This window comes from Marasmius oreades, chromosome 3, assembly GCF_018924745.1.
Source record: "Marasmius oreades isolate 03SP1 chromosome 3, whole genome shotgun sequence".
Taxonomy (NCBI): Eukaryota; Fungi; Basidiomycota; class Agaricomycetes; order Agaricales; family Marasmiaceae; genus Marasmius; species Marasmius oreades.
The window spans coordinates 428,096-449,327 of NC_057325.1; the positions used below are offsets into that span (position 1 = coordinate 428,096).

Sequence of the window (21,232 nt, forward strand, 5' to 3'; positions counted from 1 at the left end):
CGTTTCAATCGCATTTAAAGTATCATCCTAGCTTACTATAGTACACGTTACTCGTTGCGGTAACCACAAAAGTGATATTTAGCGACTGAGACTATTTCTGAAGAAGGAATATTGCCGTGTAAGGTGGCACTACGAGGAAATCACTCGCTTTCAGCGTGGTTTCCGTCTGCCATTTGGCCACACCAGCACCACCACCGAAATGCCTGATGAAGTACGTTCCAGCAGGGAAGTTCGAGAATTTGTATGAAAGAGGTGCGCTCGGGCTCTTGTTGATGATAACAACCGATAACTTGCTATTTTGAGTTCCGGCGTACACGCTCACCGTATCGGGACTCGATGAACTTGACAGGCTAACCTGCACGCTAGAGCTGCCGAAGAATGTATTATTGCTGTAGCGAAATACGAGCATCGGGGTGTCAGTTTTTGTTTTTCTCAGTGAGGGGAAGGGGAGATCGGAGAACATACCCTCGGAAGAGCCAATACGCTAATCCTACAGGTCCCAGTTGATCGGGAGTAGCCCAGTACGTCGCCGCGTCGAGGCCGTACTTTCCAAAAATACCAAGCATATCTACAGTAACGAGTCCTCCTGTGATGTCTTGGTCATTCGTAGAACTCCATTCACTGATCGACAGTTTAGTGCCCGGATAGTTTTGAGCTATGAGGCTCTTCATGCGCGGAATCAACTGGATCTTGGTGGGATTCGGTTGGTGGTTCTGTTGAGGTTCCTGACCGACCCAGGAATCGTCGACGTAGGTAGGGTCCTGGTGGTTGAAGAGTGGACGGAAATCAGTAATCGACCTCAGTCGGAATTGACTAGTCCTCTGAACTTACCCAAAGACTACGCGTCATTCTCAATCTGATTGCCTTTGCAGCTGCATCGTTCGCACTTGTATCCCCTTGGAAATAGTAGTGGATATCGAGGTAATCCAACAATCGAGTGCCAGTGCTCCTGTCATGCTTAGCCATCTGCTGTAGGAACCAAGGGAGGAAGTCAATGTTTCCGTGAGCCGCGGTGTCGTCCCATCCAACAGAACTCGTCCAGTCTTTGATTGAAGCAAAGAATTGGAATTTAATCATCATGTCATGGAAAACGAAGAGAGACATTCCCACTCACAGAACCACCACGCACAAGTCGAAGGCGCAACAACCTTGGCACTTGGAAGTGCTTGCTTGGCAACCGTTGCGAAGTCGACGATTCGTTTGAGCTCTTCGTCATAGTTAATGGGCCTGCGAAAGATGTATTAAGCATCATCTTGAGCGAGAGATTTGCTGCTTCCTTACTGCGAGTGCATGTCTTGATGCGTCGAATGAGCAATTTCGATCTCGTTATCGATCGCGATGAAAGCTGGCTTATTCTTCAGAGAGGATAACCATTGCTTCGCGAGAGTTGGGTTCCAAGTAGTGTAAGAACGGTTTGGTTCAGTCGCCGGCGATACGGGTGTACCATCGGGCAATTTCCCATTGCCTGCGTCAGCATTAAAGGGATCGAAAGCTTGCTGGTCTGGGAAAAGATACTCAGAACACGAAGAAGAAGCCTCCCGGTTTAGTGAAGGAACACCTACCAGGGTACAGCGTTTTGGGATAAGAGTAAGAAGAGTTGTCCTTAGCAACCCAATCCAGTCTGTGATTGTGCATTTTTTTGTTAGCTCGCGGTTCTCAGTCGGAGAAGAGAGGGAGAAACGTACGCAGGTACGGTCATCAAAGAACTCGAGCCCGCTCCGTTAACCCAACCCAACCAATCGTCCGCCTTGTCACTTCCTCGGTTCTCAAAGTACCAGTCGGCACCAGCGTTGATGAAGTCACCATTGGGGTTATAGGATGTGGCGGTATTGCCTCCCCAACGCGAAAAGGTGACACCGAGAGTCTTGATGTAGTTGGCATCCGTTGGGAAGTTGACTCCGTAGATGAGGGGGCTGATAGCTAATGAGCCTTGTGTTGCTATGCTGAAGTTGAAGATGAGTGTCTGATAATAACGCAGGTAGTAATATGAGCGAATTACCTTCCGCTTTGGGCTGCCGGAATCGTATGGCCAAAGGTGGAGTTACCTGCAGTGATGACAAGTGAGCCGGAGGTAAAAGGCGATGCCAGAGCCAGGTAGTTTATGGTCTTCGAAGGAGTATCTGGAGGCGAGTAGGTCTTCGTACTGGAGACGGAAAGTGCCTGGATACGACGACGTATATGAGTTTCGCTTTCGTTAGCATGATAGTGGGTAGCACACCTTTCCGTTGAGTTTGACGACGATGTCCTTAAGGTTGACGGCTCCGACAGTAGTGACAGCAAGAAGGTTGCTGGCTAAAGGCTCCGCACTGAGGAATTGAGGTACGACAACGATTGACTGGAACAGGCACTGAATACGGGTTTGTGACTCCAAAGCAAACTGAAACGCACATCGACGAAGATAATGTTGTCCAGGTGGTACTGAAGAAAGGTATCAGTACGTTAACAAGATGTCAGTAGTTTTACTCACTGATGCACCATTACCACCAGCCTGGAAGGTGATACGGTCCCAGTTTGCGGTAGGCTAGAGAAATACAAACATGAGAAAAGAGCAGCTCGTTCTATATATACGGGAATACTACTTGCCAGTGTAGCCCCAGTACCTGGCAAAGCCTTGAAGTCGATCAATAACGAAGTGAAACCATTGGCTGTGACTTCCTTGCTAATGGCAGAGATAGGAATACTTGGGGACTGCGCCGAGGTATCGGTTGCAGAGAAATAAATCTGCACATCCGGTTGAGCTCCCTAAATGTGAGTTAATCTATTAGCATTGAACCCTACGATCACAAGTAAGAGAATATACCGAAATGTCGAACCGGAGACCAGCATATTGGGGGAAAGTTCCTTCCAACTTCACGGAAAGACCAGAGTACGCATCAGATGTGACAGAAACGCTGCTTGTGCCGTCGAAGATATCCTTCGCTGCAAAGTCGATGGTGGAACCCCAACTCCAGTTTTCCCATCCAGACCCAAGAGCATCGTTCTCGTACACCGTCAGATCAGCTTTCGCGAGCTGAAGGGCCGTAACTAAGAACGAAATGAGCCTCAGTGACCTGAGCATCATGATGAGTTTGCGTTAGAGCTAGACTGACCCCTCAGGCTATAAGTTATTGGCGATCGGTCAAAGTTCGGTGCGAGTTGCAAAACCGGGAGATATGAGGATAATCTCTTCTTTCCGCATTTATTGTTGGAAAAAACCAATACTATGAGGGGTTCGAGATTGCCAGGTGGTGCAGCGTGGGTGTGCACAAAGTGTCCCAAGTATATGACAATCACGAGTCGACATGCCGACTCGTATGAGATGTGAGTCCGGTATTCTACCGGTAATTGCGACAATGACATGTCGATGAATATTTTCCACATGCAACGTCAGGCAAAACTGAGAAAGCCGTCATTCAGGTACATCATCCGGACTTTTTCTGCAAGGGAGATTATTCGCCCGCATTCATTTGGCTCGGGGGATGGCAGCCTGCCAGAGGCAGGAAAAAGACACGATACGAAGAAAGAGGGCATACCTGCTATTTGACTTGTCGCATGAAATTAATTCCCAGCTGGAACACTTGTTGATGACCACGAGTGACGGTTTTGCAACTAAGAATATCAAGCTTCCAAGACAGGGACGTCGCGAGGTTAAGTAGGACAGCTGCCGAAGTTTTTGCTGTAATTGCATCACCAAACAGACGAACGCTCGAGACTTCGCACCTTCCGAGAAACCTTCTTACTCGGTTCAAGACCATTAAAAGGCAAGGTTCAGTGCCTGGAAAAAGTTTTACAAGCGCGGGGAATCTGGATCTGACGACTTGCGGAAGACCAGGAAATTGATCAAAGGTCTCAGCAAACAATTTCCTTCAAGTTTTGCGATCCTGTCAAAAGATGGGGTTGTTGATATGTCGACTGCCTTTCCACAACGTACGCCATAACGCCTCGAGAATCAGAACAACGAGAATACCACATGAATAGATCACGAGGTAAAGAAGAGTGAAGAACTTGGCGAAGGCAATAGGAAACAATTTCCCACACTTTACGTCGGCGGTTTCTCTTGACCTCCCAACGACGCGTACAGCCTACAGGAAATGTTCCAGGATTCATCGAACATGGACCGTGTAACACAATTTCAAGATGCAATTCAGCAGGTTTACCGTCAATCTATCTGTTTTTATTCATTATTAACGCATTTTCAGCTGCTTTTGATCATGTCTAGCAGTATCGGGTACCTCTCAACGCGCCAGACATCAACTGAAATACCGGTTACAAAGCGGAGAAGCTCGGACAAGTATGACTCTATAGAAGACTTTGAGGGTCGGTTTTCGCTGACTCTACCTTTTGAATTTGTTGATAGAAATATCCCTCAACTGCAGAGAACAAACGGGAAGTTGTTACGGATTTGATTGTGAAAGCTAAGCAGCTGGAGTTTCTCATAAGCTCGTTTCCGGAGGCAGAGTTAGAAGAAGAACAGGTACGTCTAGTGGGTTCGTACCTTTGTTCCTCCGTGAAATCCGATGCTGTCACCTTCCAGGCTCGGAGACTAGAAATGCTTGAAGACGAGGCGCAGAAAACAAACGAAGAATACGTTCAGATAGTTGCTCGTACGAGTTGGTGCTGAATCATTACTGACTTGAATATTTCTATTGACTGATGAATCCTCCTCTAGGATCCCTTCATTTACAAGTCACTGAAGCACTTCGCCTTGTACTATGCGGAAATCTCGACGCGGGTGCTTCGCCAGATTAAGAGTTTACCCAAAGTCGAAAGAGGAGCTTGGAAATGACACTTAAAGTTCATCATAGAAGTGCACCCTAAACCCAACTCGGAGTCTACCTCGCACGACATCCCGTTTCTATGTCAAAGTGTCGAAGAACGTCGTCTCTCGGCGATGGCATCTGTGGTTGGTTTCGCTTCCGTCGCAATCTCCACATCCTCTCGTCATGAACGACTTCCCATCGACGTCTTTCATGTCCTTACATATGGCTGCGGTCGTTTATCATTCCTCACTTCACGCATTTGAAACATTTATCCTATCGAGCATAGTTCAATGGCAGTGTGAAAATTATCATTGTCAAGCTGATTTCGCTTCCGTGTTCATACTGTTAGCTTTGGTTTCTACGCTTGGAACCTGATTGGGGAAGCAGGGAACAGTAAGTATCCAATAGTGTATTGGTGTTTTCCTCGGGTATGAAAAGCTACGCAACGAATCCTGTTGTAAATGAGGTACGAATCATACACGTGACAATGCAGGGATGGTGACTCGTGAGTTGACCGAATCTTTAACTTACCGTTTCGACTTCGACCGTCTTTTTGAAGAGCGTCTATTCTGACACCCTCGATGGAATCCGAATCGCAAGAATCAGAAGAAGGATGGCTAGTTGGATAGATAATGGTATCCCTTGAGTATGACTGTGAGTGCATATCTTCAAGTTTCAATGATTCTTTATACAAAACTAAGGTGCATCATCTCTGACAAGGATTTTCAAATATCTGGAAAGGCTGGCATGGTCACCAACTGGTCGTCACCAACTCGCGTCGTTTGACAATGAACCGGCGTACGATACACCGCACAAACACCGCATTCTCTCCTCATCCAACAGTAATGTCGCAACTAATTTCTACAGCAGGAAGGCTTCGCAGATAGTATGGCTTCTGTTCTGCTTCTTCATGGAATGCGTTACTCATCAGGTTCTCAGATGTCTTGCTGGCCATTCCATACCACACCATTAACCAAGCAAGGCCACACTCAAAGCTAAACTGAGCTAAAGACTTCAGGGGTTCGCGACATTACTTTAAACTCCATTAGAGCCGGTAGAACTGGATAATATCCGCAGAACTGGGTCTCAATTCTTCATGACTGTCTAAGTGGTTCGTCCCTAAGGATCGACTTGAAACCTTACGCCACGCGACTCCCCTCTGTTGTTCTTCGAGTTTGTCAACTGGAGCCTGGATTCATATTCAGCCATCATCTGTCATTCGAAGGGATAGGGATTCTCGCTCTCCCCCTAACATCTTGCCGAAACAGAAAAACAGGGTGCAACTGCCTCAAATTCAAATATTCAACGGTGGATATTGGTTGCACTGCGCAGCGCTCGCCTCTCTTCCGACTTCCTCTGTTCGGGCGCATCCAACGTAAGTCCCGTTACCAGCTCAGGTAGAATTCGCGCCAATGTTTCTTTGCAGAGTTAAATTCAAGCAGTGTATATATCATCATTCGCGTTGGGTCGAGAACTTGTCCCCTAGCTATCGAAAAACCGGACTGTTTCTGGCCCATGTCGATACCTCTATCTCTGCTGGGATACAGACCACCAACGTTACCGCCCATCAGATGCCTCGGAGACGCTCTTGCACGACGACTTGTCCGGTCAGCAACGATCCATAACTTTCTCGACTGCCTTCCGTCCACTTCACAATCTGCCATCTTTTCCTCTGATTCTTCCAAGTCTCCGTTGACCCACACCGAACTACGTTCATTTTTATCCACATTCACATTACCCTTCGCTACGAATGACCATCCTTCACTATCACGCGCCGACAGAGTTGCTATACTTCTTCCTAATGGACCAGAAAACGCCGTTGCCTTACTATGCGTAGCAGCATACTACACATGCGCACCCTTGAACGCGAGTTGCACAGCGACAGAGCTCAGGGAGGACATCACCCGTTTGGGGGTCAAAGCCATCCTCACGACGAGAGATCTAGAACGACGCCTTGATCTCCGTTCAATAGCCGAGGAGTTACGCTGCTGTGTGATTTACGTTGATGGACGTCCTTCTGGACCTATGGGATTATTTGATCTGAAGTTGTCGTCGGGGAGAGAGCTATTTCGGCCGAGGAAAGCTTCACCGTCACCGCTGAATGAGTTGGACGACCGGTGTTTGGTTCTGTGCACTTCGGGTACGAGTGGAAAGAAGAAGGTGGTTCCTTATACCTTGAAGTGTTTGGTCATCGGTAGCTGGGCTGTGGTGCAATCATGGGGCTTGAGACCTTCAGATGTGAATCGTGCGTGCCTCACAGAGAGTATCTCCATGAAAGAAATGCTAATGTGTTGTATTTCCTTTTCTACAGTAAACATGATGCCATTGTTCCATGTTGGAGGTGTCGTCAGGAACTTGTTGGCTCCTGTCTTTTCGGGTGGATCCACCATCGTATGTGCCGGTTTCGACGCAGTTGCGTTCTGGTCCATAGCCTCCAAACTGCGAGCTACTTGGTACGCTCACCCTCTTTTAAACGGAGGAAGCTTTGAACGAGCCTTCCTTCTAGGTACTATGCGGCCCCTACAATCCACAATGCAATTTTGTCTTCACAACCGAGCGACATCATACCATCCAGAGATTTGCGTATCCGGATGATCTGCAATGCTGCAGGCGGGCTTCTTCCATCACTAGCCTTAGACCTGAAGGAGCGCTTCGCGGGTGCGGTTGTGTTACCTTCTTATGGAATGACGGAGTAAGATCCCCGATCTCCTCTCCTCTCCTACAGGGGTTGCTGACCGAAGACGTTATCCAATCCAGATGCATGCCCATCGCCTCACCTCCGAAAACTTACCAATTAGATCGTCCAGGATGTTCTGGGGTTTCGTGCGGCCCACATATCTCTATCCGGGACCCACAAAATCTGGAACGGGAGTTGGAAAGAGGTGAACATGGCGCTGTTTCGGTCCGAGGCTTTCCAACGTTCGCTGGCTATGAAGTTTCGCCCAACCCCGAAGTACCGTTGGACACTTCAATGTTTACCAGTGAAGGCTGGTTTGACACCGGCGATGTGGGATATCTTGACGAAGATGGGTATCTCTTTATTACGGGCAGGTCGAAGGAGATTATCAATAAAGGTGGCGAAGTTATCTCGCCGTTTGAGATAGAGGAGGCTGTCAGTATAGCTGCTAAAGGAATCGTCAAGGTCAGTCTGGTATCTTCGCATTTGTGCCATTCGTGTTTATGTTCGGTTTAGGCGACGCTAGCTTTTTCGGTTGAACATGAAGTTCTACAGGAGGCTGTTGGATTGGTTGTTGTACCCATTCGAAATCAACCAAGACTTGGTTTGCAACAACTGCATAGTCTCGTCAAGGACTCTCTACATCCTTCTAAATGGCCGTTTGTACTCGTATATATGAACGACATCCCGAAAAATAGGTACGCTTCTCTGCACCTTCTTCTCGCCTCCCGCTAAAGAACTCGCAGTGCGGGAAAACCTCAACGTATCAACCTGGCCAAGAGATTAAAGCTTGGGTGCCTTTCCGATGGTATCCCTGTTATTGGACGGCATTTTGAGGCTCAGATATCGAGGAGGCCGACGCAACTTTCGGATAGCATCCCTTGTCGCCCGGTCTCCGTGGATTGCGCTGCCATTCAAGATTTGGTCTGCCAAATCGAGGGTGTCCAAGAAGCCGCCGTTCACCTTGACTCTGATGGAATGCCTGAAGCCTTTGTCGTCGTTGAAGCCGGTTCTTCGGTAGGCTCTACCTCCATCCTTGTATGCCTGTCCTCCCTCCCCGGGTATGCTCTTCCAGAGATCCGTCTCTTCCACCGTGCCTTCCCGAGGACACCAGAAGGGTTGGTGGACTTCGAGCTTCTGGAGAAGTATGGTCTATCTCAGGTTAACTCGAGAATGTCTACCCACTCCCTCCTTGTATGTGACATTGTTGCTGAGCTACTCAACATTGAACCCGCCAAAATCACACCTGAATCCGACTTTTTTCTCCTTGGAGGGAACTCCCTTCTATTGGGAAAACTGTCTTATCAGCTGCGAAAATGTACTGGGGTCGATGTGGGGATCACGTCATTATTCACCAACAGCACGATCACTGGTATCTCCTCCCTCATTGATGTTGAGAAGCGGTGCTCATCTTCACTCGACGCTCGGTCCGAGACCCTCCACGCCTTCTCCAATGCCCCCTCTGCAGCCCCCTCCAACGCTCCCTCCATTTTTGATTCCATGGATAAATTGGTCCGAAATTCTCGTCAACCATCGATCTCGGAGGACTTCTCAGCATCAAGCGGGACAAGGAGCCAGCATCATCCTTTCGTTCTACTCATTCAATCTTTGCCTTTCGTATTTTTTTATCCACTTAAATCTGCATTGACATGTGAGTGACTCTGATGATTCCCAGACGTGTATTTGCTGACTTGAGTTTCGAAGGGACAATATTTTTATTCATACTTGCTGACTTTGTTCATCATATTGGTCCGAGTTTCTGGGACCGAATGGGCACTCTAATATTTGCTATGTTAGCCTCTCGTATAATAACTCGTGCCATGGCCCCGATTGTCGCTATCTTTTTCAAGTGGGTCATAATAGGGCGATACAAACCAGGAGTTTATCCCATGTACGTTTCCGTTTCGCAGATTATCATTTCTCGTAGCTGACCCTTCCAGTAAGGTGGTCGAATTATTATCTCCGATGGTGGATAGTAAATCAAGCCTTGATGTACGTATCGTTTCAGCCATTGTCTGCATGATCATGAGAACCAACGAAGTATTTCCCAGGACAGCTGGTCATGGCGTGTTCGGTCTTAGCGCCCAGCTCGAAATCGTTTACTATCGCTTACTCGGTGCAAAAATCGGTCGAGGTGTCAGTATCGACCGACGAGCGCAGCTGGGAGAATTCGACCTCATCACTCTCCAAGACGGGTGTAGGATTGACCAGGCACTCGTCCGAGGATTTTGTGTTGATCGTGATGGGCTCTTTCGCCTGGGACCTATTGTCATAGGCTCCAATGCCTCCATCAACACGATGACTCAAATAACCCCTGGCTCCTCAATTCCCGAAAATTCGGTTTACGGCCCTCAATCCTCTAGCTTCGAAGGACCCTCACCCTCCATGTTCTCTGTTTACAATCGCAAGGCCATCGCACAATTGCATTGGGCATTGAGGTACTTCGTCGCGTGGCCTATCATCGTCATCGTTGATTATGTGTCTTGTACGTGGATAATCTTCCACAGAGATTTTTCTACATTTCTTCCCGATGGCTGACGGTCTTTACATAGTAATTCCATGGTTCGTGATGTTGTGGTTGATGTTCGACCTCACTTTCATCGTTATTGAGAGGGAGGAACCCCTCATCACCGTCATTGTCTGGTTTGCCAACCCCACCCGGGTTGCTTTTCATATTGCAGCCAAGGCAGTTAAAGCGGTCGTTGTTCCTCTACTTAGGTTGGGGTTAGGCCTCATGCTTAAGCGTATCCTTGGTTTGAACACGGAGTGTCGTGGTACACCATCTCAAATGTCTTTGTTTCGACAGTTTGTCAACTCGAAGCTTCTCTCGCAGAAGAAGCTTAGAGATGCGTTTTCCATTCTTGGCGCACATTACGAAGTCGTATCGGTAAGTAGTGGCGATCTTTATACTTCGAGAGGTTTTACTTATAGTTGTTTTCAGATTGTTTATCGTGCTATGGGAGCTAAAGTCGGACGTCGAGTATACTGGCCAGGATCCGGGATCAACTGTATGGATCCTGAGCTGCTGGAGATTGGGGACGATGTACGTGTTGCTATCCACTGCGAGGGAAGGGAACTGATGGTCAGCGAATAACGACAGGTTGTTTTTGGCTCTCGCTCAGAGATCTTCACCACCGATGGTATTGGTTCGGAAAAAGTTGTCATTGGAAATGGAGGTCAGCTGTTTATTGTTTCGTTGTTGTCGAATCCGTCTCTCATCTGTTTATAGCCATGATTGCTGATCGCGTAGTACTACTACCCGGTACTCGTGTAGGTACACGTACCGTTATGGGATCTGGCACGTTAAGCACTCGTAACGGACACTACTGTGATGGCTCTATGTGGATTGGAAATAGTTGAGTTTCTCCATTCTCCTGTTACGAACTTCATCTGAAGGGATATATCCGACTTGTATAGAGAACGGCACACCAATATGTCTGAAGGACGGTACACCATCTGGCAAATCAGAAAGCACGAACACTACCACACCTTTTGGACGCGCATTCTACGAGGGCAAAGCACCGTATTATGTGTGGCCATATCCCCTGATCGTCTTCATCAATGTTGTGGTTGCATCCAGCACCGCGATATATTGGTCGATCCCACCGTTAGCTACCGCACAGATCCTCCATCTCCTCTTCGTATCTGCCCCTTGGCTATCGATCTTCACTCCCAGCTGGTACCAATTCGCGTTTGTATATGCCCTCGTTGCCGGGATTTACGTCTCCGTTCTACACCTTGAAGCGTTACTTGCCTTTGCTTGGGTTATCCTTACGAAGTGGGTTCTGCTTGGCCGTCGGCGCGTGGGGGAGTATGATTGGGATAAAGACCCGTACTCTCAGCGATGGAAACTCCATTTGGTGATATCCAGTCTTGTCAGTAACGCGTTTGGGGGAGCAGGGCTGTTAAGACCTATCTCGGGTACTGCATTCATCGTGTGGTATTATAAAGCGATGGGCGCGACGATTGGGAAGAACTGTTCGCTTTTTACGGGTGGACACTTGGGGTTGATGACGGAACCTGATCTTGTGGAGGTGAGGGAGAATTTCTGTTGTTTCATTGGTGTGGGGTTTCTGATTTGTTTGTCTGGTTTTGCTTTTTTAGCTTGGAAACGACGTGGCACTCGACAACTGTTCTGTCGTGTCGCATATCAATTCTAGAGGGCATTTCTCTCTGAATCACCTCAAGATTGGGCACGGGTAGGTAGTGGTTATTGTTTTCTGAACGTTTTTGCTGATCGTTATCTATTCTCCTAGGTGTGCTATGCGGAGTGGGTCGAGATTACTTTCTGGAGCGTCAATGGAGGACCGAAGTGTTCTGTGTGAACATACTCTGTTGACATCGGGGGAGGTTGCTGCGAGTGGGACCGCGTACACTGGATGGCCTGGGCGCGTATTGCAAGCTGTGAGATTCAGTGGCAGTTATTAGAGTATGAGTATCTTTATGTTATAGGAATCAAAAATTAAACGAAGTTGCATTCTCATGTTTGAGCACCGCCCTGATCTTATAATGTCAGAAAAAGCGCGGGCGGGCAGTCCGCGTTTATCATTCTAACAATCTTCTGTTTGACTCTTGCGATCGCATACAAACACTTTCCCTTTCCGATGTTCTGTGGCTCAACATGGAGTGAAGAACGAAACATTTATATATCCGTTATGGTGTAGTGGCTAACATTATCGCCTCTCATGGCCTTCCGTAAGGAGCATGCGCGATAGCCCAGGGTTCGATTCCCTGTAACGGAATAAGGTGCACAAAATCCACCTTGTTTTTTATCATGTCATTCGCAAGACATCAAATATCGACGTATCTTTCATCCCAGTCGGTTTGACACCACCATGTCAAGCTTTAAGGCCCACGAACCAGAGCAGAAAGTTCAGCAAATGGAAAGTTGAAACCGGCTCATGAATATTTGAATCCATAGACACGTATCAGCACGTTCCTTGCGCGGGTCATCCATTTCCACGAACAGATCCAGTTACCGGTCAATATTCAATCCCCTAGCATCGCACATGGGCAGATCCACATGATAGCGGCTGTCTGATCAGTGAATATCAGCCGCTTTTCTGTGAGTCATGCCATCGCGCATGGGAACCATGTCTAGAAGCTCAAACTACACATAGTTACCCCGATCGATGTCTGGATGGATCACTTCTGTTGAGCCTCTTCGCCACTTCAAGAATGAAGGTACTACTGCTTCAATTCACAAAAACTATCAACTCAACCTGCTCAAGCCTGGAATCTAGACATCGACCAGCGGGCTGCGGAACAGCTTGGAACCGACCCGGAGCCGGCCGGATCGCACCGGATCAGACCTGATAAAGAATACACAACGCCTTTACTTCCCCATCCCACTTCCTGTCGACGGTGCCTCGAGTTTCAGGCTCGATGTCAATAACATCCATCTCTGACGCTCACAAAGTTGATACCGGGATCAAGACCGTCGAAGCCACGTACAAGGTCTATGGGAAATACTCCAAGTGGTTTTTGTTCATCGGGTGAGTCCTACTGTTCTATTCCCTCGGTTAAAACAACCTATCTGAAACGCTGAAAGCTTGGGATTAGCTTCATACATCTACTCTTTAGAGAGCCAGACAACATACTCGTATCTCGCATTCGCAACGTTCGCTCTGAACGACCATAGTTTAATTGCTACAATCCAGGTTGCACAAGCGATTATCCGTACGTTCATCGAGTCTTGTAAAGTGCCTAGCCTCTGGTTCTGCCTAGTCGCGACGTTTAAGCCTGTGATAGCACGTTTTGCTGATGTCACCTCTCGAGGATTCGCTGATATCGTAGTCTGTGAGTCTCTATCGTTACACGTAGCGGGCTCGACTGACCCGATGAATCAAAAAGTGATCTGCTATGTTATCGGTCCGTGAAGTTCACACAAGATTCGTTGCATCCATCTTAGGTTTGAACTCAAACAAGGCTACATCGTTATCGCTTCTGCAAAACGTGTCGAGGCCGTTGCGGGTGGTATAGTGGTCTATGCCATGTACGCCAATCCTCTTTCAGTACTCCCTTCCACTTACTGATTTACTGCGTTTTCAAAGCGGCTATACGTGAGTAAATACTTGCTCAATTCGTGACCGAAACACCAAGTCAAGCTCTTGCAACCCAGTGGCCTTCAGCTCCTCACGCAAATCATTATCGCCGACATTACAGTCTTGAAGTGGCGTGGCCTTGTTTCTGGATTAATTTCCCTCCCGTTCGTCGTCAATGCATTCGTTGGCGTGCACGTCTCAACTTCGGTCTGTCTGCCTTACTTTTTGACTCTCCCGAATGTTCAATCCTTCTTTCAGACGGCATGTTCGCAATCCTGGTCCCAGCGGCTCTATCTCCACTTATCGTTACCCTTCTCTGCGCTGAACGTAAAGCGAAGAAACTCGACCTCACGCACGCGACACCGAAGACAGGGGTCTTCGAACTTGTGCGCCGCATGGATATTTTTGGCTTGATGCTCCTCGGAGCCGCGGCCGCTCTCATTCTGCTTCCGCTCACGCTTGCCAGGAGTGCAGAGAATGGATGGAACAATCGTATGGTCGTTTACGATATAATGCCCGTGCCCGTTCTAACATCATTCGAACAGCTTCCATGATAGCCATGATCGTCGTCGGCTTTGTTCTAGTCCCCATTTTCGTGATGTGGGAGAGATACGTACAATATCCTGTCGTTCCTAGCAAATATTTGAAGAATCGAAGTGTTGTTCTTGCCGCATTCATTGGATTCTTTGATTTTGTGGGTATTGATTTTCTTCTTTATTGTCTTCTCGATCACGCGGTCCATTGACACAGGTGTCATTTTACCTCACATTCACCTATCTCTTTTCGTTTGTATACGTGGTCAAGCCTTGGTTGATCGTACAATACAAACCGACTCATCTATTTGTCTAGGTCCTCTGAATGCTACATACTTCGTCTCTACACAATCGGTGGCATTAACGATATTCGGCATCTTGGGAGGCGTAATCCTCCGATTCACTCATCGGTATAAGGTTGAACTATCTTTACCTCAGTGCCAAGCATATGCATTTTTTAACTGACACACTCTCGCTCAGTGGACCCTCGTTACCGGTCTAGCCATTCAATATTCACTTGTTAGGCGTCGGCCTCATGATACACTCCCGAGGTGCACAAGGATCGACCGCGGAAGTTGTCTGGACACAGATCCTCCAAGGTATAGGAGGAGGCATTGCCGCAATCACATCTCAGGTTGGAGCTCAAGCTTCCGTACCACATGTCGATGTGGCGATGGTCACTGCTGTCGTGAAGTTGTTGTTCAGGGAAGTTGGAGGTGCCGTTGGCAATGCTATTTGTAAGGGGTCTAACTCACTTGGACGCAGAACACAGAACTAATTATAAACCGTAACTCTAACAGCTGGAGCCATATGGACCAACCAGACAGTGCCTGACAGACTAGCAGTTCACCTTCCGACTCTCAACGAAACGGAACGAGCTCAAATATTTTCTTCCATCTCTCTCATCCGGGATACATACCCTGAAGGTAGTCCGACGCGATTAGGGATTATCGAGCGGCTTCGCCCCTTTCGTTTTTCTTCCTTCGCTAACTCGCTATATTTTCACCCTTTCAAAAAAAAAAAAAGCATATAGCGATGTTATGAAATCCCTACTTATAACCGCGACATGTATCTCTATCCTTCCGTTGGTGCTCTCGCTTGCGATGCCTGGTTGGCATCTTGGTGACACGCAGAATGCGGTGGATCATGTGGATCTGGCTGAGGATGCCAATGGGGTTGGCGATTTCGATGATGGTGAAAAGGGTGAGGATGAGGTGAAGGTGTGAAAAGACTCCGAAGGCAGGTGGTTCTGTTTTACTCGGTGGAGGAGGAGTATCGTATTTGGGTGTGTCTTTCAGCTCCGATAAAGTTGTGCGCGCTTTGAACGTCTAGTAGCGTAAGTCGCACCCGGGTTGGGGTGTCCTTCGAAAACTTTAGTTCGAGGTTCAAACACTTTAAACCCGACATATTCATGGTATGCGCCGCGAGTGTGTTCGAGTTGTGTAATATCGTCCATAAAAACAACTGTTCATTGGCACTCAAGAATATTCAGCAATAAGGGGGGAACAAGGGTGTTACTTGGTCATTTCAAATTCTCCGACTCGGTGACCGTGACTGTGACTAAACCCATACTTCACCATGAACACCCACAACTTCCTCCTGTACATCTTGTACATCAAATCGGAGACAGCCGAAAATGCCTTAGTCGATCTAGTTTCGTCATTCCAGCTTACCGTTAAAGCATCTCTCGACCAAATAGTCAAACAATTTGTGGACCTCGCGAAGGACGGTGCACGTGAGCAGGGTTTTCGTACTCCCGAAGGTCAAATCACCGGATGGTTTGTATATCAGGTCTGTCTCGAAAGCCCTTCGTCTCCCATCCCCTCAGGACACCGCACGTGATGTGAAATACTTACCTAAGTATTCGTCTTCTTTTTTTTTTTTCTTTGCAGGACGAGGCGACGCAACGACACCCTCGCAAAGACTCGTTTGGATCAGAGATTGGTCAGAGGTAATGTCATTCATTCTATTTTATTACTTGTCTCATCAAGTCTAACTAGGTGTCAGGGTGCCTTGAGCGGTAGAACATGGCAGACGAAAATTGAGGGTTCCAAGTCCCTGGGTTGCAGGCGCAAGAGCTGTTCTCTCGGCGTTCCTTCTCAAGGCACGTTTCCATAAGGCTGAAGAAACCTTTGCCTTGAGACTCCAGTCGTGTAAGGAACCTCTCATCCCGAAACTGCATCTGATATGCGAGTCCACCAGCAAAGCTGTTTATGCCTTGTATAATGTAAGTCATCCGCTCTTGGAAGGTTGAGTTACTGGATAATCGTTGTTCTGCCTGCACCCGGTAATCATCTTCATCATCAGTTATATTTCCCTCATCATCTGATTCATCTCCAGCTCCCACATTTCTATCTGAATCCCCGAGAATTTGCTCCTCATCACCGTCATCTTTCAGAGGCACCAAAGATGGGTGAGACCATATTGGTGCAGTCCGGTTACGTGTTACTTCGAGGAAGAAATGTGGTGGTACAGGCTTCACTGCTTGAACTAGGTGCTTGCAAATCAAGAAGCGGCTTTTGGCAAGCGCACGGCAGGTGCATACCCATCGTTTGACATTGGTGCGGTATTCAAAGGTGCCTTGGGGCTCGGGTATGTGTTTTTTCTCGCATTCCTTCCATGCATTTTTGAACGGTTTTCGCCAGGCACAACTGAATCGGTACCGACCAATATCTCCTTGCATTATGTCTAGTTTTCGATAGTACGATGGTGCTAATTTTGTTATAAGGATCCATGCCAACAGATCTAGACGTGGCTTGCTGAAATGGTGAAGGAAGTCGTTTTTGATATGGCGCCAACTAGGAATTCCAGATCAGTGAGTACTAGTTCAGTAATAAAAAAAGTAAAATTTACTTACTGACTCTCCATTATCATAGTTGTGTTGAGGCGAGGTATTTCGGAGACGACAGCACGAGCCCATAACTTCCACCGGGCTGGACGATACCAGTTCTCCCAGAGGTACGCCCACAACTCCCGCAAGTCATGTTCAACGCAGAACTCATACATACTATTGACAGCCCAGTAATATATACCATCAGGTGTGGGTGCGGTTTTGCCAGGCAAGAGTGGATGAGCATTCCGATGATCATTTATTCTTGCGATCACCACATCACGTAGTTCGGCTGGACAGAAGACTCGTTTCGGGGTGTCCTCAAGTCCACTATTCTGTCCTTGAGTGGACTTCAGGGCCGGAATTCGGATCTTCAATGTTATGTCTGGTGGTAACGATGCCAAATCAGGTAAGTCTTGACCAATTTTCTTTTGCGTCGCAGGCAGATGAATGTATAATGCATTCGGATTAGGTTTTTCTTCTTGATCTGGCTCGGGGTCGTCAAGAGTGCTGTCACGGCCCCCTCCCTCGCGTCCACCTTCTCGCTCTCCGAGATCAGGGTGGCTAGGAGGTACAAAGAAAATGTCGATGAAGGAAAATGACTTCCATGCTTCAACCGGATTGTAAGGCGTCGTGGAAAGTTTTGTTTTGACGAGTCGCTCACGAATGGCTTTCTTCATATGCCATCCACAGATCTGAACTCTAGCATCGGGCCAGACTCTCTGTGCCATTCCAATCTCGCCTAAGTCCTTGTCGACATTGATGAACTTGGGGTTGATGTGATAACGGTCGCGGATATGTACAGCCCAGCGCTCAAGTGAATTTATCCTTTTTTGTGGTGTCGCTGACTTTGTTGTCGATAACAGGCAATAAGAGAGGGGAAAGCCAGTGTTATCAAATTCCGCCATTATACAGTAGAGTTCAAGGTGCATAGAATTTGTGTTGTCTAAAATTAAACGGTAAGTGTCAAGAGAATATTTCGGTAATCGAGACGGCATGATTGACTTACATGTCGCATCCATAGCTATCTCTACAACTGACTTCTTGACAGTTAACTTCTCTGCTATAATCTTGAGACCCCAACAGATCTGTTCCACGTCAGGTATGGCTTCCACCTCAAAGACGTCAACAATGTTTTGGTGTTCCTCTAGCACTTTCTGCACGGATAACAGCTGATTTGGATCTTTCTTCCAGATTTCTTCACTCATCGCTGCCCATGCACGGTGTATCTGTGCAGCAGTTACCGTTGGGTGCTCTGCTTGTATCTTGGCTGCCAACGAAGAGGGTGTTGACCATTCGAGGCTTTCCCGTATAACGTCTAATGCCTCTATTGGCATTGAAACATCATAATAAGGTACATGTTTGTTACAGTGCCGGATTCGGAGAGACACGAGTTTGACAATGTGACTGCCTTTCCTCTGGTCCTTGCACGATGCGAGCAGACTGCTCTGGCATTCAAAACGGTGCATCCCAACATTGTCTCTATGCTTGATGTTCTCCCCCTGTCTGGGCTTTGGGGCCTTCTTCCGACAGGCATCTTGTGAACACCATGCCTTAGTCTTATGACCATTTTGGAGTTTCCGATTGCTGTGAACGCTAGGAGCAAGGTCAGTGGTTTCGCCAAGACAACAAGTTCATTCACTCACGTCCATCGATATCCAGTTACGCCCCAGGCCTCTCTCATTGTCAGCTGCACCCGTTCCTTGTCGGAGACCATCGGATCTATAGGTAGGGTGTATTGTCCATAAAAGTCAATTATGGTGCCTTGACGTGACAACTTGCGTAGAGCAGTGAACATTTCGTCAGGGTTTGGAAATCTTTGAGCTGACATTCTCTACTTGATAGTAAGCTCTTCAAACGGTCGAAAGCAGAAATTTAAAATGACGTACTGAAGCCTCTACTTCAGATCCACTTTCACTCTCAGCTTCTGGTCGCTGGCTTGTAGCAGGGTCCAATGTTCGGACATGGTGATTCTTTGGATTTGCAAGGATTGGAGAAAGTGAAGGATTGTCGGCTTTCTGTTGCTTTCTTCGCTGACGTTTCCTCTCGTTATCCTGTTCACGACACTTCTTGCAGGAGGTGTATTTGCTATCACCTGGCTCTAATCTACGGTTGCATTTTGTATAAGCGCACGTTCCCGGTGGTTTGGGCTTCTTGGAATTGGGCTGGCAGATAGAGGAAGCATTGGACATCATGGGAAGTGGTTTAGAGCAGTAGAGAATACAATCACAATAAGAATAAAATACGGAGAACCAGCCACAAGTTACAACGCGAACGTGATTTTCACGCATTTGTTATATGTACGTATATGTACCAGATTTTTGTAAGCATTTCACATCACATGATGTGTCCTGAGGGGGTGGGAGACGTAGGACAGTCGTCTGTCTCTTGCCATCCGTTGTGAAAAGTATACTCAAACCGCTATAGCCTCGTGGACCCGGTGTGCCTTTCTTGAACAAAGTTCGCGCAGACCTCAAGCAACAGTCTTTGGAAGATTACGCGGAGGAATTACATGTAAATTTCACTATTCAGGAAGCTCTTTGTCCCGGACAAGATGTGCCTCCCCGAACACCCCTGCTTGTTGTTTTTCATTTGTCTCCTGTACCTTCTTGCCCTCAAGGCCTCAAGCGTCAACGCTCTCCTAGCATGGATGACGAGGTTGTTATGCCATTAACAAAAAGTACGTTCTCTCCCTCTCTCCCTTTACCAACGTTTCTCAGCAGCCAGCTTTCGTCAGATTTCAGGGATTACAAAACTGGTTTTCCCTCCAACGTCGCGACGTCAGGTGAATATGCTTTGAATCAGTCTTCCCCTGACGGTGCCATCCTAGATGGACGTTTCAACCCCAAATATCCGGTCGAGACGAGCGCCCCTCCCATCGAGCTCTATCATCCCGCGTTTGCCCAGTTCGCTGCTCTCATCCGGGACCCAACCTTCCAGGTTCCTGACGACGATGACATCCTCAGTAACACGGCGGCATTGATACGAAGTTGTTCCCAGATCGAGACGTACGAAGGACCGGGGAACACGAACACCTGCTTGATCCTTGGGCGAATCCTTCACCTCCCATTGGACCAATTCGAAAATGATGACAGAACTGCCACTGACTGCATGGCCTTGTACGAAACACCGTTAGACTCTGTCGCGGCGGCGTGTGTCATTGCAGAAATAAAAGGGGAATTGGGATCTACGGGTGCAGATCCCTCTGTCCAGGCATCGTTCTCCTTCGCCAGGTTCTACTGCCAGCCGCAGGTAAGCAAAAGCTCTTTACGATTCGTCATTACGTGACTCTTTTTTTTTTGTTCATGACCTTGCCCCCCCAGCGAGATCCTATCACTGATCACTCCAACTGTCCAACGTTCATCCTTGGCATTGCAGGTCCTTGGTTGGTCATCATGGGGGGTATTCTGACAACTCGACCGATCATCCAACGGTTATCCGACTACATGTGGCTGGGGAACAGTCGTGTACTGGATGAGGACCAAGTGAGAAGGGTTGCTCGTAACCTTTACGCTCTTCGAAGGGCCACAAACGCCCTTGAGGAGTATTGGGACTCTTTCGTAAGGCCGTGCCATGTCAAAGGATGCGAACACCCTCGGTTCTTCCCCTCCTTTGACAGCTTCACTGACATCCATACCCATACCCACGAGACTGTCAAGTTTGCCTATGTGAAAGCATTGGAGGAGGGGCCTTCTTGTGTCACGTTCCTCGCCAAGAAGCTTCTTGCTGACAACAACTTGGACTCGGGCGACGGAGACGATCGTAGCAGTCACATAGTTATCAAGTTTGTCCGCCGCTACAACAAAGAAGCGCATGTCATGATGAGCCAGCGAGGATTTGCACCCAAGTTACTTGGTTATCGTCCATTGGGAGAAGAAAATCCCGGATATGGCGATTTGGTGCTATTAGCCATGGAGTATGTTAAGGGCGAGACACTCTCCGATCGGTACTGGGGTGATGTGATTCCTGCGCAAGTCAGACAAGGTGTGAAAGAGGCAATTCAAGTCCTTAACGATGCTGGTTATATTTTTGCGGACCTTCGAAGGCCGAACTTGATTTTCCGAGAATGTGATGGGAAGGTACAGTTAATTGATTTTGATTGGGTCTGTCGGGTAGGTGAGGGGATGAGGTATCCCTTTCATTTATCTTATGATCATAGGACAAGGTCGGGGGCAAGGGATAATGATGTTATTACTTTGGAACATCAGGAGACAATGTTAGAGGAACTCTGAACGGGGCTTGTATAAGTGGTTGGGAATGGTTATGTTGATGTTTCCTTTCACTTGTTTTCTGATACTACCACTGTACATTACCACACTTCTTACATATTTTTCCAGACATCTCTGGCGCGCTATGAAAGGCCCGTGAGCAGAACAAAGTCTTTTTTTTACGAACCTTGGTCAAAAGGA

The 21,232-nt window shown here is 47.7% G+C and overlaps 7 protein-coding genes and 1 non-coding gene across 9 annotated transcripts; 6 read left to right on the top strand and 2 right to left on the bottom strand.

The window, feature by feature from the left end:
- Nucleotides 1-26: 26 nt before the first annotated feature.
- On the bottom strand, nt 27-3,988 carry E1B28_005442 (uncharacterized protein). Its single transcript, XM_043150004.1, has 15 exons — nt 3,513-3,988; nt 3,090-3,376; nt 2,801-3,024; nt 2,584-2,742; nt 2,468-2,521; nt 2,389-2,418; nt 2,219-2,335; nt 2,000-2,160; nt 1,686-1,943; nt 1,563-1,621; nt 1,282-1,501; nt 1,115-1,227; nt 832-1,043; nt 466-761; nt 27-389 (listed from the first exon to the last, which is right to left on the bottom strand). The coding sequence occupies exons 2-15, from the start codon at nt 3,358-3,360 to the stop codon at nt 92-94; spliced, it is 2,472 nt and encodes an 823-aa protein (XP_043011088.1). The 5' UTR covers nt 3,361-3,376; nt 3,513-3,988; the 3' UTR covers nt 27-91.
- Nucleotides 3,989-4,031: 43 nt separating this feature from the next.
- On the top strand, nt 4,032-5,074 carry E1B28_005443 (uncharacterized protein). Of its 2 annotated transcripts, none has more exons than XM_043150006.1 (5): nt 4,032-4,130; nt 4,179-4,296; nt 4,356-4,453; nt 4,514-4,593; nt 4,649-5,074. In XM_043150006.1, the coding sequence occupies exons 1-5, from the start codon at nt 4,071-4,073 to the stop codon at nt 4,671-4,673; spliced, it is 381 nt and encodes a 126-aa protein (XP_043011090.1). In that variant the 5' UTR covers nt 4,032-4,070; the 3' UTR covers nt 4,674-5,074. The 2 variants fall into 2 exon arrangements, with proteins under 2 accessions (XP_043011090.1, XP_043011089.1); XM_043150005.1 differs by having other exon boundaries at nt 4,514-4,589.
- A 1,180-nt stretch (nt 5,075-6,254) lies between these two features.
- E1B28_005444 (putative NRPS-like protein biosynthetic cluster) lies at nt 6,255-11,844 on the top strand (the record flags this gene model as incomplete). The annotated part of the gene is made up of 16 exons (XM_043150007.1): nt 6,255-6,984; nt 7,051-7,192; nt 7,246-7,431; nt 7,497-7,881; nt 7,933-8,114; nt 8,163-9,067; nt 9,121-9,307; nt 9,361-9,408; nt 9,468-9,901; nt 9,969-10,303; nt 10,358-10,459; nt 10,517-10,592; nt 10,646-10,771; nt 10,834-11,450; nt 11,521-11,615; nt 11,673-11,844. The coding sequence occupies 16 exons, from the start codon at nt 6,255-6,257 to the stop codon at nt 11,842-11,844; spliced, it is 4,722 nt and encodes a 1,573-aa protein (XP_043011091.1).
- A 221-nt stretch (nt 11,845-12,065) lies between these two features.
- E1B28_005445 lies at nt 12,066-12,158 on the top strand. Its single transcript has one exon. It is a non-coding gene; the product is annotated as a tRNA-Glu (tRNA).
- Nucleotides 12,159-12,801: 643 nt separating this feature from the next.
- On the top strand, nt 12,802-14,318 carry E1B28_005446 (uncharacterized protein; the record flags this gene model as incomplete). Its single annotated transcript, XM_043150008.1, has 9 exons — nt 12,802-12,911; nt 12,968-13,215; nt 13,270-13,287; nt 13,345-13,400; nt 13,470-13,478; nt 13,538-13,667; nt 13,719-13,952; nt 14,006-14,154; nt 14,310-14,318. 9 exons carry the CDS (start codon nt 12,802-12,804, stop codon nt 14,316-14,318), a joined length of 963 nt encoding a protein of 320 aa, XP_043011092.1.
- A 210-nt stretch (nt 14,319-14,528) lies between these two features.
- On the top strand, nt 14,529-15,333 carry E1B28_005447 (uncharacterized protein; the record flags this gene model as incomplete). Its single annotated transcript, XM_043150009.1, has 5 exons — nt 14,529-14,730; nt 14,794-14,919; nt 15,020-15,187; nt 15,237-15,278; nt 15,329-15,333. The coding sequence occupies 5 exons, from the start codon at nt 14,529-14,531 to the stop codon at nt 15,331-15,333; spliced, it is 543 nt and encodes a 180-aa protein (XP_043011093.1).
- A 656-nt stretch (nt 15,334-15,989) lies between these two features.
- Nucleotides 15,990-19,018, bottom strand: E1B28_005448 (uncharacterized protein; the record flags this gene model as incomplete). The annotated part of the gene is made up of 5 exons (XM_043150010.1): nt 15,990-16,791; nt 16,851-17,769; nt 17,833-18,419; nt 18,470-18,657; nt 18,713-19,018. The coding sequence occupies 5 exons, from the start codon at nt 19,016-19,018 to the stop codon at nt 15,990-15,992; spliced, it is 2,802 nt and encodes a 933-aa protein (XP_043011094.1).
- A 204-nt stretch (nt 19,019-19,222) lies between these two features.
- On the top strand, nt 19,223-21,188 carry E1B28_005449 (uncharacterized protein). Its single transcript, XM_043150011.1, has 3 exons — nt 19,223-19,503; nt 19,561-20,075; nt 20,147-21,188. Exons 1-3 carry the CDS (start codon nt 19,470-19,472, stop codon nt 21,053-21,055), a joined length of 1,458 nt encoding a protein of 485 aa, XP_043011095.1. The 5' UTR covers nt 19,223-19,469; the 3' UTR covers nt 21,056-21,188.
- The last annotated feature ends 44 nt before the right edge of the window (nt 21,189-21,232 follow it).

What these genes read in the sequence shown, in the direction of transcription:
- E1B28_005443 (XM_043150005.1), top strand. Translation starts at nt 4,071, where the DNA reads ATGTTCCAGGATTCATCGAACATGGACCGTGTAACACAATTTCAAGAT. An exon ending in CTCTATAGAAGACTTTGAGG is followed by an intron (nt 4,297 to 4,355) that starts GTCGGTTTTCGC and finishes CCTCAACTGCAG; the next exon opens with AGAACAAACGGGAAGTTGTT. An exon ending in TCAGATAGTTGCTCGTACGA is followed by an intron (nt 4,590 to 4,648) that starts GTTGGTGCTGAA and finishes ATCCTCCTCTAG; the next exon opens with GATCCCTTCATTTACAAGTC.
- E1B28_005449 (XM_043150011.1), top strand. Translation starts at nt 19,470, where the DNA reads ATGGATGACGAGGTTGTTATGCCATTAACAAAAA. An exon ending in TGTTATGCCATTAACAAAAA is followed by an intron (nt 19,504 to 19,560) that starts GTACGTTCTCTC and finishes AGCTTTCGTCAG; the next exon opens with ATTTCAGGGATTACAAAACT. An exon ending in GGTTCTACTGCCAGCCGCAG is followed by an intron (nt 20,076 to 20,146) that starts GTAAGCAAAAGC and finishes TTGCCCCCCCAG; the next exon opens with CGAGATCCTATCACTGATCA.
- E1B28_005442 (XM_043150004.1), bottom strand. Translation starts at nt 3,360, where the DNA reads ATGTGGAAAATATTCATCGACATGTCATTGTCGCAATTACCGGTAGAA. An exon ending in AATAACTTATAGCCTGAGGG is followed by an intron (nt 3,025 to 3,089) that starts GTCAGTCTAGCT and finishes TTTCGTTCTTAG; the next exon opens with TTACGGCCCTTCAGCTCGCG. An exon ending in TCTTTGATGACCGTACCTGC is followed by an intron (nt 1,622 to 1,685) that starts GTACGTTTCTCC and finishes GCACAATCACAG; the next exon opens with ACTGGATTGGGTTGCTAAGG.